We start from the raw sequence: 20,040 nt of genomic DNA on the forward strand, positions 1-20,040 counted from the left end.
TGTGTCGTTTTTGATCCGTTTTTGAAGCACAAAATCCGTGATTTTTTACACGCTGTTCGGCGCGCGCCCTGCACGAGTCCAACACCGGTACCCACAGGCGGCGCAAGAACGGTGGCGATGCGACGGTTGCGAGGTGTGACATGAAGGTCGTGGCGGTTGTGGTGAAGCGGCGTTGTGGTTGGTGGTGGTAACAATGGTGGTTGGTCCAAATTAAAGATAGTAAAAGAAAAACGGCTATCCTGAAGAGTCGCAGCACGCATAAATGACATGTATTCCCACTAGACAACGGGTTTGGGCCTAACTACACATGTACTTACCGAGATACCTCACCTAAGGGACCTGAATGGTGGTTTGCGAATTTGGTAACCACAACAATATATATATATATATATATATATATATATATTTTTTTTTAATTGCAAAATTTTAATGAAGAGTGAAGCAATTTGTAGTTACATATTGGATAGTACGAATCATGCTGTTCGTAAAAAAGACTCAAAAATTTTGCTGAAGTTATAAATAAAGAAAGCAAAAAGGAAACGGAACCTTAAATTGTCAAAAATGGAATGTCTTCCGTATTTGTTTTCCAAAAACCTTCCAGGAGAACATGCCCCACCTTACATAGAAGATGACATTTCAACCTCTTTAGAGGGTATAAATATTGGCAGGTATGCATGCATCATTTTCCCAAAGAACTAGGTTTCAAGAGTTGATGGATTGAATTTACACAATAAAGAGGTAATATCCAAGGATGGAAATGAGCATTAAAGAAACAGCTTTTGATCCCTAAATGAGATTGTAATTGTGGCAAGCTCAATTTACACCTTTGATGAAGGTTGGCATATACATCACGTCACAATTTAGCACTCTTCGAAGTGAGGACAATATTACAGTACCATCTCAGAGATGGGGTATATCAAAGGTGTTTATAGATACACATTCCTATGACAACCAAAACATCAACAACAAGACACACAATACATGTCTGAGCAAATGATGATGCACAGAGATAAGATGAACTAGGCCTAATCTACAAAGGCCAGTGAGTATCTCAATCAGAACAACAACAAAAAAAATGTTCTCATTAATATACTTCAGTGGGGTGTATTGTCATCTTGTAAAATGAACTGCTATCACCATACCATTATTTACCTTCTTCCACAGCGGTTATATGCTACCGGGAAGTACAATTTTGCAGATCTCCAGGCAATTAGCTCTGAAAGAGGACTTGTCAAAAAATAAGCTACCTGCCTTGTGTGCACCAAATACAACATTGAGATAATTTGTGGCTGGCCAGATAGTGCATTACTGTCAATGGCAACAAGTTGAAGGGCCTTTAACAACGTGAAGTGTACAGAGAGTGCCTCAAAGGATGATGCTATTATGGAAGATAATTGAAGTTTCAATCCTGCCCCCAAGACTCTTATTGACAAGTAATCAATGATTTAAAAAGAAAAACACCATCAGTCACCCTTGGCTTCCAGACAGTTGCATTCTTGGGTACAACAGGTTTATTGATGCCAAGTACAAGGTTTACTGTTAACTAAATAACTGATCAGCTCTTGTGTTTTTGTCTGAAATGAAGCATGTCTAATGCATAGCACCCTGACTCTTAAAGTGGATAGTGTCCTCTTCAAACAAAATGAAGAAACAAGCAAAAAATATATATATATATATATATATATATATATATATATATATATATATATATATATTTAAGTTTGACCTGTTCAGACGTGTATACATTGTTGTGGTTTGGGCTCCCAAGTGGTAAAGAGAGAGACTCTCATAGTTTAAAAACCGAGCAAATTCATGTTAACAGATATGGATTGCGAGTAGAGAGATAGATGTCTGATACATGTTCTTTATCTTCAACACTCTGGTGTACATCCATTTCCTACACGACATAGAACACAGAGCGTGCTCCAAAGCCATTTATACCATGCATTCAGGGCAGCTGCCTTGCCCTCCTCCACAAAACTCCTAACCAAGAACTCTCTTCCAATGGTATCCAAGGCCATCCTCCTCTCATGACTCACAGACTTCCTCTCCTGTCGCAGTCAACGTGTGGCCCAAAATGGAGTTCTTTCATCCCCTCTTCCTGTCCAGGCTGGAATTCCACAAGGTCGTGTTCTGGCCCTGTTCTTTTTCTGGTTTCCATCAATAATCTATCCGACTCTCTGGAAAATCTTCTTTATCTCTTTGCTGACGACTCCACCCTCTGCCGTACCATCGGTCATCCCTCAGACCAGCAAGCAGAAGCTTCTTCGCTCACTGCAGATCTGGATAAAATCACAAACTGGTCCAACACGTGGAACATGTCTTTCAATCCGGACAAATATCTCACACTCTCACTATGTCTCTTCGAAAGGACCGTTTATAAAAACCCCCCATCCACTTTCTCAACAATCCTCTGGAAGAAGTCCTTTCTTTCAAGCTTCTGGGTCTTACTATCTGCCATGACCTTTCCTGGAAAAGCCACATTTCCAACCTGCCCTCCAAATCCAGTCACCGACTGGGAATCCTCAGTCATGAAAAGTCCTTCCTCGGCCCACCTGAGCTCCTGACCACATACAAAGCTTTCGTCCGCAGCCTGATGGAGTACTGCTCTCCACACTGGGCTGGTGCTCCTGCCTCTCACCTTTCTCGGCTTCACCCTGTGGAAACCAAGGCATTTCGGATCATTGGTATTTCCTGCAATGAGGCTGAGTCTTTGGGCCTCTTACTCTCTCACCGCAGGCAGTTGGGGGTCTATCCGTCTTCTACTGTATCATCTCCGGTATCGACCCCCCCTGCTCTCTCTGCAATTTGTCCCCCCCCATATTTCCGCAGGGCGCTCAAGGTCTGCCAGCAACCCCCTTCTGGTAAAACTACCAAAATCACGAATCACTGCTCACCTTCACTCTTTCATTCCTCTTTTTCCCCACCTTTGGAATAAACTCCCATACTCTCTTCAATCCCATTCTTCCCTCCAGGCCATCAAAACAGCTGATCACCACCACCACCTCTTATCTTCCCCATCCAAAACCTCGATGTTTTCTACCCCCATTAATCCACCCCAACCCCACCTCCTTCAAATTCCCTGCTTTCCTTCCTGAAAGTTCCCTGTCATGTAAGATTATGATATGGGTCTGAAGGTTAGGCTAGCCTAGTATAGCCTAACTGTAAGGTTAGACTATGGGACTGAAAGGCCCTGTGGTGTCCATTTTTATACCCTGTGTACCCCACCCCATCCCACTCTCTTCCATAGATCTCCCAATGTCCATGTTCCCCACTGTTTTGTCCTTCCCTCTCCCGCTCTTCTTATCTCATGCCCCCCCCCCTTGTTGTGCATTGTGTGTTAGCTCTCATAGGAGCCTCGACAATGTATACAAAAAAAGAAAATAAAAGAAACTTGGTGGACAAGTTGGGTTATGTGAATGGCGAACTTATTAGATTTTGGTGAAGATCCGGATACTCTAAATTTTTAAGTGATTCTTCATCATTGAGAGATATGGCTAAACCGATATATAGCACGATATCTCAAAATGTTGTGGACGGATTCAGATGAAATTTTGGTGGACATGTTGGGTGTGTGACAAGAACAAATTCATTCGATTTTGGTGAAGATCCAAATCTGCATCCAAATACGAGATCAATTTAAGTTTTAAAGTGATTATTCACCATTGAGAGATGGGGCCAAAAACTATATTTCGCATGATATTTTAAAAATGTATTGGGCCAGACATGTTCTTGTGGATCAGGCATTCAGTGGTGGAGGTATGCACTGTACTGAGTACACTTCTAGTTAATCTTGCAACATTGTCTTGACGTTGGCTATTTAAACAAGATACAGTACATTAAAAGCAAAAGTCAATTTTTTTTTTTTTAAATGAAACAGAAGACCAAGTAGGAACCCGAAGAAGTAAAGAGCAAAGATGGAGTTCATCAGGAGGAACCTGCACAGGATTCGGGTTTCAGCCGCTACTTCACCACCATCAAACCCATCCAGGTGCAGCTAAGTGAGTCTTATAGAAAGAATTATGTGAGAATTCACTTCCCCTTAGAGAGATAGAAAACAAAAGAGAGAAATAAAGAGTAAAAGAGATGAAAGAGAAGGAAAAGCAAGAATTGGAATGAATAAAGAGAATTGTGAAAAGAAAAAAAAAATTGGAAAGAAATGTGAAAGGAATAAAGAACGAAGATGTCGGGAAGAACCCGGACAGATAGATTTCAGCAGTTACTCCCCAGGCTCAATTCAGCATCATGTACAACACGGACTCTCGCGCACGGAGTTCTCTCACGAGCCTCTCTTGGTTCTCTCCGGTGGAAGAAGTTAACTTTGTTATGTTATCCTATATGCCTCATTGCAAACAAAACCTTCTTTAACCAGCATTTTGATACAGAGATGTTGAAGTAAATATTATACACAGAATGTTATACCAATGGGTAGATGTATAAATTGAGAATAAAAATAAATTCCCTTCACGTGAGACTGTTACACCGAAATACACTCTGACTGTTCAAAATATAAGTACATTACTCGACATGACAAAGAATCAAAGATGTGATGCAATCATCTTTCCAGCTGCCCGAATTAGCAATGAAAACGATGAAGGACAAAAAATACGTTTGAAAGTGCCTGATCTTCTGAGATATGGGAGGATCAGGGCGATGCAATTTCATTCAACGAATGCCTTTTCCATGTTCGTGTTGCCCAAGATAGGTGAAAGGAGACAAAAATTGAAAGTTTAAACTCAGCTTGTGCTAAAATACCAGTATATATCAGGAAAGTATCGATGTACAGTAATCTTGGCAATGCTCTGAGTTTGGTTATAACCAATATTACCAAAAATTGAGTTGACCTTTGTTGAGATTCATCGAGAAGGATGTAAAATAAATTGGGTTGGATGCGCTTCTCCAGAGGTTCGGGGCAAAACCATGCTGGACAATTGGGATATTTTTCCAATGCGTTTGCTGGTCCAACACCTAAGTGAGATATCTGACATGAGATATCAAGGAAAATGTATCATAGAGAGTGAGAATAAAAAAAAATTAAATATTCATCCAGAATAATTATACTTACAGGGATTAATACTGCGAAGGGGACGGGGAAGGGGGGCTGGAGAGATGTGTCATCTCAGTGACTATAATTTATCGTGAGCATTTCTGAGTGTGAGGGCTTTCCCTCGGCAGGATGCCAGTTTCCCACAGGAGCCAATCTGACTCCAGCAATGAGTGGCTATAGAAATGGGAACCCACAGCAATGAGGGATAGCAGAGAGGCATTAACTACATGACCACTGAGGCACGAAACTAAACAAACAGCACCAATGGCAATAAATTTCCAAATCTGACAAAAAGTAAAGCCTTGATGATGGCTGCTTTTACATGATAGTTGAACCAACCATAGGGAGGAAACGTGCCACAAACAAGTATCTGACGACAGTTTCATTCACTCTGGTTTTGCTCATCACAACATATTTCAAAATAGAAAACTCACAAGACCTACTTCCAGTCTCCTGACACCTCTATTGTCAATTCAGCTGCTGCACATCTTTATCGAAAAAGAAAAAGGATTTCGTTGGGAATGCAGAGAGAAGCTCCAAAACCTATAGACTTGGTGTGCAGAAATTATCGGCCCCTCCCACAGATTCTGTGTTGAGCAGGCAGTTCGCCTTTTATTTATTTTTACGTAAGGTAATTTACAGGCTTTGATGCAAAGGATTAACAGAGATACCCCTCAAACGACTCTTATAAAAAGCTTGGCCAGGTATCCTGACCTGAACATTTTATTGTCACTTTTCATTCATGATCATTTTTCACGTGTCATACATTTCACTTCCATTCAACCTGCCGTTGAAGAAAATTACAATGAATGACACTTGCTTATTATGGAGAGCTGTGGTGGAGACTTATTTAATTCACTTCCTTGGCATACGACCTGCAAGTGGGTGTTGAAGATCTCACAGTTATATCTTGAGAAAATAAGAAGTTTTTGGGCTGGTCGGGAAAAACACTTCCAAATCCCTGCTTTCTAAAATCAAAATGGATCCTTCGTATACATGTCAGACTTTCGTGGTGAATAAATCTCATTAGTTCATTTATTAACTTGATAGAACATTCACAATGAATGAAAGTAGTCTCATGAGATCATGAATTTGGAGTGCAAGGGTTAACGCCTGAAATTAAATAAAATTAAATTAAAAACATCGCTGCTGATAGAAAACTGTACAGTGTGAAAGATGGGCCACAGTTAGCTGTGTTGTATCAAGTTAGGTTAGCATCTCATTAACAATAAAGCTGGCAAGCTTTTAAGAGGGTACAAGTAGGAAAAAAATAAAAGTACTTCCAAGCAAAAAAATAGTACATTATTGAAGCAGGAAACAATTTTGATTGCATTCTCATACTCCAACACATACTTGTTGTGGATCAAGTCAATCAGAGTTGGGGATGGAGGATAATGTCACGCAGAACAATGCAATATGATTGTATACTGAAATACACAAGAAATAGACCAACATAGGGAGGATGCTCCGTAATGTGCCGTCACTTTTATGACAGTGACAACACAAAAGCGAAATCCAGTGGCCTTGCATTGTATAAAAGCATATGGTTCAACCCGCACCAAAAAACAGTCTATGTAATCGAAACAGTAAGAGTGATAATAACTGCCAACGTGGCCTAAAGTTCAATTGTTACGGGTAAGCTTACGGCAAGTAATGACATGGCACAGGGCAAAGAACCCTACTGAGTAAGGAAACAGCAGGTCGCAGCTTCTGCAGGGATTTCCAGCCAAACATGCTCCGTGGGTGCACCCGTAAAGGGGTCCTGCCAATACACTGAATATCAGTACCAATTTCAGAAGCTGTGCCTCGAAAGGATATTCTGAAATAAAGTCAGATCAGAGATTAATTTACTGCGATGCCCTGAGATTACCCTCAGCGTTTCCTCTCTGGTGTGAAATACTTCTACCTTCGACCGTGGCTGGCATCATCCCCGAGGTCATCGTTTGCACAGCTATAATTCTTGTACAACGGTTTAATATGATAGATGTTGATGGTTAGTGCCAAATTGTGGCATAGTGTTACTTCTTTCCTTATTAGAACAACTCTTTTGTGTCTGTTGATTCATTGCTTCCTGTTATTCTGCTCTTCCATGAGCCTGGATTCCTGTAATTTTTAAAATTATATTTTACCTCCATTTAACTGACAAATGATGCAAAAACTTGATTTAAATACTAAAGAGTGAAATTGGCAAGCATTATTCCTGTGGATTTGACAAACCTTTATTCCAGCAGAGAAGCAATTTAACCTTCCTCGGCTACAATTTTCTGCATGCTTTGGTGACCACTGCCTTATTCTCCTCATTGTGCTTATTTTTAACCACCGGACCAATGAAATATGACATGAGCAATGTTATAAATATAAATAGCCTTTGAGGTCATCGGATCATACAAAACAGTTATTGGCTCACTAATCAGTTGGCAAAGCCAAATTGAGGTGGTCGTGGTGGTGGTGGTGGTCCGGAGGGGGTGGTGTTCCCTAATAAATATTTTGAAATGTGGTGTGACATCAGCTTAAGTGGTGACACATGGTGCAGTCTAGGGCATGGTTCGGTATCAGACCTGGTTTAATAAAACGTTATTAAGACAGCTTCAGAGAATTTCAACTTATTATGTTGACATACACGTTGAACTCTGGAGAGGAAAAAGAAACAGAAGATAGCTCTTAAATAGAGCAAAAAATATCAAGTAAACCCTTGTGATATTGGCCACCCCTTCAGAAAACATGTCATAATGTAATTAATAATGTGAAAATTAAAGGCTTCCTCAGTCAATGTTTTTCACGGTCGTTAATTTCGTTATAAAACGTCACGGGCCCCGTCAGCGAGATAAAATAGCTGGTACAGTCCAGAGTTTACTTTAACAGATGAGGAAGTTAATAAATGCTTGGCAAAGAAAGAATATCTGAGGGACAGTAAAAATAAAAGAAAAGGAGGAATGTGATGAGAAAATTCGACTTCAGGTTCGAGAAAGAGGCAAAAAAAATAAATAAACAGGAAAAAAAAGTCTATGAAGTCAAATCTAGCTCAATTATATTTAGCACCAGGAAAAGATTTGCTTGAAAACATGTTGGTGCTCCAAAGGCAAAGTATCACAATGGTGTCGCAATCATGTGTCACGCGATGATGTCACTGGTTCAAATCCATGATATCACATGGGTCAAGTAAGAGTCGAGCATTCTGAATTGCAGTGTTGGGGAACCATTGTTCTTTTGCAAACATTCTGCTCGGCAAGAATTTAGAAACAGCAGTTTCCCAATCATAAATTAACTTACCTATCAGATATGCAGTCGTTCAATAACGAGCAAATCACAATGACATGAACACTGTACTTCATCTGACCTTTGATGAGAATAAATGCTGAAATTTATACCACGTAAAAATGCATGTCAGCTTTGCAAATCAATGAAGCATTCAATGAAATCGATGAATCGGCATCTGATTGTAAAATGATACAAACACAAGTTAGAGTAAGTGGTTCGACACTACGTGCAGTCGGTGGGAGCAGTGGTGCACGGATATGGCACAGGCATAGTGGGCCGGAGAACCACATGTGCTGTGGTCAAGTTTTTCCTTACAGTTTCCTGGTTAGCTATATTTCACAGGTTCTCATCACATGCCCCATCTCGATCTATCTATATCTCCCTGCATGTTATGTGCGCAAGATGAAGATGAGACAACGCAATGCAATGCAATTCTTGGTGATATGTTATTATTTAAAATGATTTTGAGCCGACAATACAGTTGCTCGTCTAATTATCCAGGTATAAAGTTTTATACAGTCAAAACCATTTTCACGAGGAAGTTTAGTTTATACCAGGAGAAATTCTTAATCCAGTATAACAATTAAGTATGTGTGCAAAACCACAAACTGGTTTGTATTTTGTATCAAGGTTGTGATTCAATCAATGGAGGGAGGCCCTTAATCTCAGAAAGTAGTAAGGCCATCTCTAACGATAAATCTCAAGCATCTGACCGAGTCTGCCCCCACCCCAACAATTTAGTCTCCAACCTCTCAGAATACATCATCCAAGGGCACCTCCTCTTATACCTTCCTAACTTGCTCCACCTCTCATATGCTCTCCCTGTCGAGGCTGGAGTGCCCCAAGGCAGTGTCTTGGACCAAGTCCTGACTTTATCTTCATCAACGAGTTTTCTGATTTTCTGGAAAACCCTCCTTGTCTTTCACTTATGACTCCACCCTCAGCAAAAGCATCCCTCATCCTTAAAACAGGAGGAAAGCAGCGCCTTCCTACTCTGCAGACGTTGACAGAGTTAAGAGCCGGTAAAAAAGTTGGAATGTTTCTCAACCCTTTATAAATGTCACACTCTCACTCCATCTCTGCAAAAGGACCAGCTGGCAATTCCTCCAATGTATTTTCTTGACAAACCACTGGACAAAGTTTAGTCCCTCAAATGCTTGAGCTTCACTATCAACCACTATCTCTCTCAAACAAAACCCATATCAGACTTGGCCTACAATCCCAGCATCTCAATGGTCATCCTCTGACATGCCAAGTCTTTCCTGAGAAAATTTGGATGTTTACCAACTTAAAGGCCTTCATCTGCAGCTCGATGAAGTACTGCCCTCCCCTTGTGGGATGGCATTGTTGCTTCAAACCTTACACATCTTGATGCCATGGAGACCAAAGTCCTCCAAAACATTGCAATCTCACATTGATGAAGCAAAATATCTGGGCCTGTTACTTCCCTCATCAGAGATAGGTTCGTGGTCTTTTTCTCTTCTTCCACTTTCTTTCTGGTCTTGCACATTGTTCCTCTTGCATGCTGTGTCAGCCCCTCTCCTCCTTCCCACCACAGGTTTCTCCTGGGTCCATGCATTGTGTCAGGAAACTCCCAAAAGACACAGGCTCAGTGCTCACCTCTACTCATTTTGTTCTTATTATTTCTCATCTGTGGAACCAACTTCCTCAGACTGTTCGATCAAATTCTTCCCTTCAGATCTTCAAAATGGATATTCCCCTTCTTCTTAAGTCATCGCTATCCATACTCATGATCTTACCTCCCCTCAATTAATCCTCCCCGAGCATAGTGCTTCCTTTCAATGTTATTGCGTGTCCTCCCCTCTCCCTCCACCCACCTTTCATGTTTTTTTGTTCCAAACCCCCTGTGAACTAACCCTTCTGCAGTTTCATTCCCAGCTTTCCCTTCCTGTTCTTTCAGCCAACATTTGTGCCTGTGTTTGCACTTGCATCTAGCTTGTTCAACCATTGTGTCCTCCCCCCCTCCCCTTACTGTCTCATTCTTTCCGTCACGCAAACTTCCTCTAAGCGTCCCTCTGTTGCATCTCTTTACCCTGCTGCTGGTGCTTTCCCACTTTGCACTGTGTTTGAGCCATTCTATGTTCTACAGCCTCGTCTTTCTTTACAAAAAGTGCTTTTCTAAACATTTTGCATTGTTTCCCTGGCATCTAAAGTGAGCTTACAGTCAAATTCACCAATTTTCACAAGACAGGCCCATTTATTATGAGATGTACGGTATATTCGTTTTCCACAAATAGATGCACTTATAAAACTGCATTTTCTCATCCCCGCTTTGTTTCTTTCTCATTAGCTCACCTGGAACATAGTTCCGGGGAGCTTATGGGATTACGCATCGTCCGTCCGTCCGTCCACAAAGACTTGCAACTTCCTCCCTGAATTATTTTTATTATTTTGATGAATTATTATTTTGATGAAACATTACCACAACTTTCATCACTGTGTATGTACCAAAGTTTGTTCATGGCATAAAATAATTGTGGTCTGACAGGGTCTACAGAGGGAGATTATGGGGGTGTTGCGCCCCCCCCCCCCACCAAAGAGGTATTTGCTTTCTTCTCAGAAACGACACACACAATTCCGAAGAAATGTGACAACAGCCTTCATCACCCATGATGTAACAAATATTATTCACAACATTAAAGAAAAATCGGGGTCTAAGGGGTCTACAGGGGGGTTGCCCCCCTAAAAGGGGTATTTGCTTTCTTCTCAGAAACTACACACACAATTCCAGTTGAAACTTGACCACCACCTTCATCACCCATGATGTACCAAGATTTTTCACACCATTAAAAACATGAGTCTAAAGGGATCTTCAGCGGAGCTGCCCCCCAAAATATGCATTTGCTTGCTTCTCTGAAAGCACAAACACCATTTCGACGAAACGTGACCATAACCTTTATCGCCAGTGATGTACCAAAGTTTGTTCACAGCAATAAAAAAAAAAAATCATAGGTATTTACTTTCTTCTTCGTTACATATTTTGTGGGTCATTTCTTCTCCGTTACATATTTTGTGGGTCAGCCTACCAGTGGTTCCCTGGTTATGTGCAGCGTTACCACCATGCTTGACAAAGTTCCCTGCCCTGCCACCACTATGCTTGACAAAGGGGATGGTGTTGACTAGGTGATGTGCAGTGCTCGGTTTGCACCAGACGTAATGCTTTAAATTTAGACCAAAAAGTTCAATTTTTGTCTCGTCTGACCAAAACACTTTTCTCCACGTGCCTGCAGTACCATTAAGATGCTTTTTCGCAAACTCCTTACGTGCTTTTAGATGAGTCTTTTTCAGAAATGGCTTCTTTCTTGCAACCTGTCCTTTGAGGTAGCTTTGTGAAGGGAACAGGATATTATTGATTGATGAACAATGACCCATATCTCGGACATAGATCCTTGCGGATCTGTCAAAGTCATTGTTGGATTTAGAGACATCCCGAACCAGTTTTCTGCTTGCCCGGCTGCTGAGTTTGGAGAGGCGACCTGATCTGAATAGAGTCTGGGTGGTATGATACGTCTTCCACTTCTTAATGATGGATTTCACCATACTCAAAGGGACAATTAACTTTGAAATCTTCCAATATAACCCTCTCCGAAACAGTGCTTCTCCACCACCCTATGCCTGACTTTGGAAAGCTCCTTTGTGTTCATGTCTGCCTTTGCTGGTTGACCAAGTGAGTTGTACCTTAAAACACCTTAGATAAGTGGGAGAGCTTAATTTTTAAGTTAAACCACTGATATCAACCAGGTGAAACCTATTACACTTATTTTGTAATGTTTCAAACAAATAATTTGCTCCGAAAGTGATTTAGGGTAAATTAGGCAAAGAGGTTGATACTTTTCATCTTATTTTCTCTGTTAATCTAACTTATTCACATTTTATCTGCATTTTTTAGCTTCATCACTTTGGAGTAGCTTGTGAAGACTCTACTGTATATATTAAGTTTGATTTGAAAGCATCATGAAATAAGCTCAGATGGCATCAAAATGTGAAAACTTTGGAGGGGTGAATACTTCTGCAAGCCACTGTAACTAGAATAGCACTTGTAGAGCAGATAGTCTCACCTCACGCGTTCATTCTGAACAAAAATACCATCATTAACTGAACACGCTACTATTATGACACACTGCTATGATGGCCCATATACCTATATCATCCATGCACCCTATTATGTCACATAGTTTATTGGCATGGGTTATGAACATCATAAATTTAATTCTTCACTCACATCGGGTCATCGATGAGATGTATGAAGTTTCAGATGTTCCAGATAAGGATTTCAAAGTTCAACCAATTATGGCTGGAATACCACTGCACAGATGATGTCATCGTCAGCACCCCATATACCCCATGGGGAGTTGATGACATATGCCAAGTTTTAATTTTTATTTTCATTGAGTGGTTGCAGAGAAAACGATGCCCAATATTTTTCCTTCAATCCAATGTGGCTGCCATAGCATGTGACCTACGACATCAAGTTCTGCATCTATTGGACAAGCGGTTGCAGAGAAAACTAATTTTGAAGCAAAAACACACACACACAAACACACACACACACACCAATCATCTCACATCCCCTTCGGGGCGAGGCTAATGATGATGTGGTGTGAGAGACTATCAGATAAAGAAAATGTAATGCTGTGATGTTTTGCCTAAAAGACAGTATATTTAAGCAACTTAAAATCATAACAAATGCAACAGTCAATTAAAGTTGAAAAAATAAAAACAAAGTTCTGTGCAAAGTAGGCAAACCTAACTTTGCAGGGCATCACTGTAGCAAAGTAAATAATGAATGTTTATCATTTTAGCAGTTTGCTGAGATATGATTACTGAACTCAAAAGTAAATCTAAACCAACAATCATAGCAATATGCATAAAACCTCACAACTTACCATCATAATAAACAATGGCCCCCACCAATTTGTCACGATTCAGCATTGGAAACAACTCCAAAGCACGTGCTTTGCTGAGAAGGTAACTGCTTCTGAGACACTGGCTTCCAGCGATTAGATCATACATCTTTATCCCAATCCAGTAGTAAGGAAGTTGCCACCAGCTGTAGGTAGAATTATAATGCAACAGTTGTAAATATACAATATCCATAATTCTGAATGCAAAAATATAAATCAATACATTCGTGCTAAAATTCTCTAAAAAAACGTAAATTAAGTTAAAAACACAAAACCCAAACCTCTTAGTTGCAGTGTTTCCTCCCCCTTTTATAATTTGCATATTCATTTGTTCCCCAACATATTGTTGTATCAGAGGGGGCCATTAACACAGACCGCTCTGAGCCGGTGGGTCGAAGACTATCCGCGGATCCCGAAACTGTGTTTATAATCCTTTCCTGCATTCACTTAATACTGAGATTCTCCAAGGATCACCCAAAGGAGGCCGAACCAATTATGGTGCCGATTACTGGACTTGCACATGCAACAATCAGGCAGGTGAGGGCTTGATGCAGGCAAAAAGCTCATGGCATGCAGGGGTAATGGTGGTTGTGGCTGGAGTGTGGTGATAGTTGTGGCTGTAATGCAATGACGGTTGTGGCTGCAGCTCCGCGATGGTTGTGGCTGCAGGGCCGCGATGGTTGTGGCTGCAGCGCCGCGATGGTTGTGGCTGCAGCGCCGCGATGGTTGTGGCTGCAGCACCACGATGGTTGTGGCTGCAGCGCCGCGATGGTTGTGGCCGCAGCGCCGCAATGGTTGTGACCACAGCGTAGCTCGGGCGCTAAGGCGAAGTTATGCGATGGTTATGTCCCTCCAACTCTCTTCGCACCCCTGTGTGGCTGGCGACAGAAGCAGAGAGCGATTATGTTCCCCCAAAAGTTCAGCTGCAACTGACCAGAACTGCCGCGTGCAGTGCGTACACGGCCCTCATAAACTTTGGCACCACCTTTTTGGGCAGTGATTCCCAATCATTGGCCATCCAATTCTGTGGAGTGCTGTCTTCTGTGGCGTGCAATCTTCTGTGGCGTGCAATCTTCTGTGGCGTGCAATCTTCTGTGGCGTGCAATCTTCTGTGGCGTGCTATCTTCTGTGGCGTGCTATCTTCTGTGGCGTGCTATCTTCTGTGGCGTGCTATCTTCTGTGGCGTGCTATCTTCTGTGGCGTGCTATCTTCTGTGGCGTGCTATCTTCTGTGGCGTGCTATCTTCTGTGGCGTGCAAGCTTCTGTGGCGTGCAAGCTTCTGTGGCGTGCAAGCTTCTGTGGCGTGCAAGCTTCTGTGGCGTACTAATTCTGTGGCGTGCTATCTTCTGTGTCGTGCAAGCTTCTGTGGCGTGCTATCTTCTGTGGCGTGCTATCTTCTGTGGCGTGCTATCTTCTGTGGCGTGCTATCTTCTGTGGCGTGCTATCTTCTGTGGCGTGCTATCTTCTGTGGCGTGCTATCTTCTGTGGCGTGCAAGCTTCTGTGGCGTGCAAGCTTCTGTGGCGTGCAAGCTTCTGTGGCGTGCAAGCTTCTGTGGCGTGCAAGCTTCTGTGGCGTACTAATTCTGTGGCGTGCTATCTTCTGTGTCGTGCAATCTTCTGTGTCGTGCAATCTTCTGTGGCGTGCAATCTTCTGTGGCGTGCAATCTTCTGTGGCGTGCAATCTTCTGTGGCGTGCAATCTTCTGTGGCGTGCTAATTCTGTGGTGTGCTATCTTCTGTGGCGTGCAATCTTCTGTGGTGTGCTATCTTCTGTGGCGTGCTGTCTTCTGTGGTGTGCTATCTTCTGTGGCGTGCTACCTCATGGGGGCAGTCCCGATAAGAAGTCTTACCCCTTATTCCAAGGCTCCATAACTGATCTTGCCACCATGGCCTGTGGTTCAATGGCCAAAGCACAATGCGTCCGAAACTGTTTCATCCAAAAGCGCAATGCACTTTCCAGTTGTGCCGTTGTGCACAGTGCTCACTTGAAAACAGGTTTTACACAACAAACTTGCTCTACACTGTCTCAAAGTTAACACTCAGTACCCAGTGCACGTTTAGCAAGACGACGTACTCTGACAATCTTCCCTATCATAAGAGTAATCTAAGCTAAGCAATCACACAGTCCATGCTATTCTTACGATAATGTAGTCATGGATCCACCCCCCCTCCTCCCTCCAACATACACAGAACAAAATTATGTCCCACTGTTATATCTGCCTCTGCTGTTGATACATGACTTCACATTGCTCTTCCATGATCCTCGATCTTCGAAATCCTAAATCAAAGAAAAGAAAGGGAGAAACGTCCAAACAAGAATATCGTCTCGCAATACACTTCGGTCTATACCTGGCTGGCTGAGGATGATCATTTGCACTTTGTTCAGCAGACAGAAAGACGGAGATAAGAGAATAGACCCCGTTAAGTGATGCACCACAAGTGAAATCCTGCCCGTTATTTCATTCCTTTGTTCATTCCTTTTCTCTTCCTTTCTCAATACCTCCCAATTGAACAAACATCCCCTTTATTTGAATCGATTTGCTTCTTATTTTAAAGGCTTTTAATAACCTTTTATCCTCCTTTATGGACTTGGTAATGACACTTTCTGCTAATGTCTCCTGTTCTCTCTCTGCTCCAATTGCTTTCTTTGATCATGTGCTTGTGAGAGTCAACAACAACAACTCTGTGTATTTTCAGAAAGCCACCTCAATGCCCGAGATTGGCAGTTCACTCAGGCCTACTGGCAGGAACCGCAAGACGCCCACTAATGTCCAGACTGGTCCTTTGTTTCCACCTCTCCTGATATCAATACTACACGACAATCCTTCCACATAGCTTTTTCCCCCTCATGTGCAGATTTATACCACCTGTCAACAGTTATCTTACCCATCCTCTCGCTCATGATACTCAGAACCTGGTGATGAGTTAGTTGCCTTCCAAACAACTTGCCTTCTCTTCTTGGAAGGCAACTCTGGCTGAAGTCAACCTCAGGTCATTCCACAAAGCCCGGAACAAGTGTGTGTCCACTCTCAGTAAAGCCAGAAAACAACATCTCGCCAACCTTAAGAGTGAACTCTCAAACCAGTCTCCTTCTTCACAGACCTGGTGGCACCTTGTCAAGTCTGTCTTTGGAGTATGTTCCCCCTCCATCCATTACCTCACTTCAAATCATAACATACCTGACTGCTTGTTAGAAGGCTGAATGCCTCAATTCTGTGTTTGCTTCCAAATATTGTTTCCACGATGCTTCACTCTTTTTACCTGCCTGAGTCGCACCCAAGGGCTCCTGGAGAGTCTTTTTCACCGGATAAAGTGGAGAAGTTTCCAACAACCCTCGATTCTGATTCTGCAACTGTCCCAAAAGGTATCAGTGCACATGTCCAAAAAACCCCTGCTCTGCTGCTCTCGCAAATTCACTTAATGCTCTGATTATACTACAACTTGCCTTAGGTCAGCTTCCATCTTAATGGAAGTCAGCAAAAATCACAGCATTCCAATAATATGGTACAAAAACCGATCTCCTTTACTACAAACATATAAACCTACTTCCTATCATCAGTATGGTCATGGAACTCATCATCGCATTCAATATTGAATCCTTCCTTTTCTTTAATGGTCTGATCAGCTCGAAGTTAGAACCAGTCAGGCTACCATGGAGATGCTGCTCTCCAAACTCTGGATGGAGACACTCAATCTCAGACATGAGATCAGGGCAATCTCTATAAATATATCTCGAGCATTCAATAGTGTGGCACCTGCCTTGCTCTCCAAACTCTCTGCTATGGCAGCCAACGTCACTGATGCAATGGATTACTGACTTCCTCTAACCTCATAGCAATCTCTCATCATGAAATTAAGTCTCTGGGTGTATTACTTTAACATCGCAGATATCTCAGTGGCCTCTCTGTCTTTTACCACTCCTTTATGGGTCTTGCACCCTCTGCCCTTACTGTGCTCTATCCCCCCATCCCCCATTCACACCCTCCTCACCCCCCCCGAGGTTTCTTCAGGGTGCATGCGATCTGCCAGCAAGCCACTTTTGGTTCCCATCGTGTGCTGCCTTTTTGGCTGCTGGTTGCATCATTGGTTAGGGACGTGGCTATGCCTGCCGCTGATGCATTGCCCCTCTTACCAGTATACTGCTGCTCATTTCGCCGACCTTGGAAGGATGACAGGCTGAGTTAGTTCAGTGGCCCCTGGTGTTAGTTCAGTGGCCAATGGGGCTCGAACTCACGATCCTTGAATCACAAGCCACCACCCGAACCACTAAGCCAACACCAGGCTGCACCCACTTTTGGCAAAACTCCCAAAAATCCGAGCTCACTGCCCACTTCCACTCATCCGTTCCTTCTTTGTCTCACCTGCGGTACCAACTTCCTCAATCCATGCAATCTCATTCTGCCATCCAGTATTTCAAGATAACTCTTCATCACCCTCATTAGCCCTCTCAAAGACAACCTCAATCTGTGTTTCCGGGTTATCGGGTTTCCCTCCAGCTCGTTCACCCTCCTCCGATTTTTTTTTTTTTTTAGCATTTCTGCTTCTTGCCCAGTTGGCCCTTCCACTTTCGTCATTGAGTCTTTGCCTGTATCCAGCTTGTTCACCCCCTGTGTTCTCCTCCCCCTCCCATTGCTCTCATTCTTCAACGTGGCCGTTCTTCCTCCATTTGCCACTCTACCCTGCCGTTGGGGTGTTAACTCCCCACCCCCCCCAACCACACCCATCACCCCACCCTCCCCAATCTCTTACAACCGTTATTACCTCCCAAACCAAACGTGAAGGAGGTTATGTTTTCACCCCTCTCTGTCTGTTTGTTTGTCTGTCTCTCTGTGTGCAGGATATCTCAAAAAGTTGTGGACCGATCCGGATGAAATTTGGTGGGCAGGTTCGGTGTCTGGCAAGGACGAACTGATTAGATTTTGGTGAAGATCCGGATCCGACTACAAGAATTGTTAAAGTGATTCTTCACCATTGAGAGATAGGGCGAAAAACTATATATGGCATGATATTTCAAAAATGTATTGGGCCCGAAATGTTCTCGTGGATCAGGCATTGCATGGTGGAGGTATTTGCTCGACCGAGTGCCCTTCTAGTTTTTGTTGTGTTATCTGAAGCATGGGTTTATACCATGAATATCCTACGCCCACACCAATTTCCACTAACCCTAACCCTGGTTCGTCCTGTGTTCCAGCTCGTGCATGAACCGAGACTCTGTATCTAATAAATAAATGACATTTTCTGTCTGTCTATCTGTGTCTAACAACAATCATGCCAAAACTACTGGGTCAATTGCCACCAAACTTGGCACGTGGACCAAGTTCGACTTTGTGGTGAACATGGGCTACTTGGTTTTCATCTGTAGTCGTGGGGGTTTGGGAGGGAAGGTCAATGAAAATTCTCCATGTAAGCGTGCATCGTGTAGCACCACCCAGTGGTGGTGGTGGCAGAGGGTATCACAATCAGCTGTGGAGATAACTTGCATTTTAGCACTGCACACATCTCCAGAGAGTGGGAAGCCCAAAAGCCAACTTCCACTAATCTGAGGAGGCAGGGGAAGGGGTGGGATGAGGGGGTGCAAGGGCGGGAGGAGGGAGGGGAAGGGGCGGGAGGAGGGACCCGGTGTTTCCCAGCAACCCTGCGAGTACAACATAAAACCTCAATGATGGACAGTTCCCAGATGGTGATGAAAACAGTAATAATCAGGCACGTAATCAGCTGTAGAAATTTTTCAGATATCTTGTATATTAAAAACAGAATGAAGCTGCGTGTGTACGAAGCCTTTGAACACATCGGCTCGACAGCTGGCCTGACTCCACCGACAATGAGTATAAGCAAGAAAACCATACGTCTGCCATGTTGGTGCGATGGAAATTGAAATTTCAGGTGTCAGCCGATGGGCCAATGCAAACTGAAATCTATCCAAGCGAAATAACCATGGCGTATTACATACAGTGGCCTGCAAAAGTATTGACCACCCTCCAAAGTTTTCACATTTTGATGCCACCTGAACTTATTTCATGATGCTTTCAAACCAAACAATATAGTATTCTACTTGTATCACCCCGCCCCACCCACCCCACACCACACGATAATTACCCCACCAATGATATGTTAAATAATCATGTTTAAAGGAAGCATTTAACCACTAATTTTACTACCAATAAAAAATAATTATGTATGCTATTACAAATCTACAATACTAAAATGATTAACGAGGCAGAGCTTGGACTGCACAGATGCATTTGCCACATATTTGCTCCTGCGCCATGCCTTCTTGCCAGGATCTTGCACCCTTTGCTCCTTTAAATGATGCAGACAGTATATATATAAATGTATACATATATATATATATATATATATATATATATATATATATATATATATATATATATATATATATATATATATATTTCATAACAATGTTTGTGTTTTTACTGTGAATGGAGACATGAATTAGAAAGGAAATGATGAGTTGCATTCATTTGGTGAACAATGACATGAAAGAGCTTCGACAGCTGCACATTCCAGTTGGCCGCAAATTTGCTGCGCAAAATTATTTTCATCGGAGGAAGGTGAATGTCACGATAAAAAAAAAAACTTTCAACTCTCAATCAAATCGATATAAAAACATGAAGTATGGCAATTCTCAGTGAGTTGAGTGCGTATCGTGACACATGAAGCGCACATCACGTGGAAAACAAAAATCCTGACATAAATCCCCCATGTAAATGCTACACGAGTTTTCATACATGTACAGTATTTATGACTTGGCTGATTTATGATCAGGCACCCAGCTTTATGGAATCTATCT

The 20,040-nt window shown here is 42.5% G+C and overlaps 1 protein-coding gene across 1 annotated transcript in view; it reads right to left on the reverse strand.

Moving 5' to 3' along the window:
- GPD2 (glycerol-3-phosphate dehydrogenase 2) overlaps nt 1-20,040 on the reverse strand; it is a 323,960-nt gene that overhangs the window by 130,105 nt on the left and 173,815 nt on the right. Inside the window, exon 8 of the mRNA XM_085873795.1 lies at nt 13,213-13,376. Within this exon, the coding sequence (XP_085729921.1) occupies nt 13,213-13,376 (164 nt within the window). The remainder of the gene's footprint in view (nt 1-13,212; nt 13,377-20,040) is intronic.

The sequence above is a fragment of the Eptatretus burgeri genome, chromosome 3, assembly GCF_056783735.1.
Source record: "Eptatretus burgeri isolate ZD-2024b chromosome 3, Ebu_testis_v1, whole genome shotgun sequence".
Lineage (NCBI taxonomy): Eukaryota > Metazoa > Chordata > Myxini > Myxiniformes > Myxinidae > Eptatretus > Eptatretus burgeri.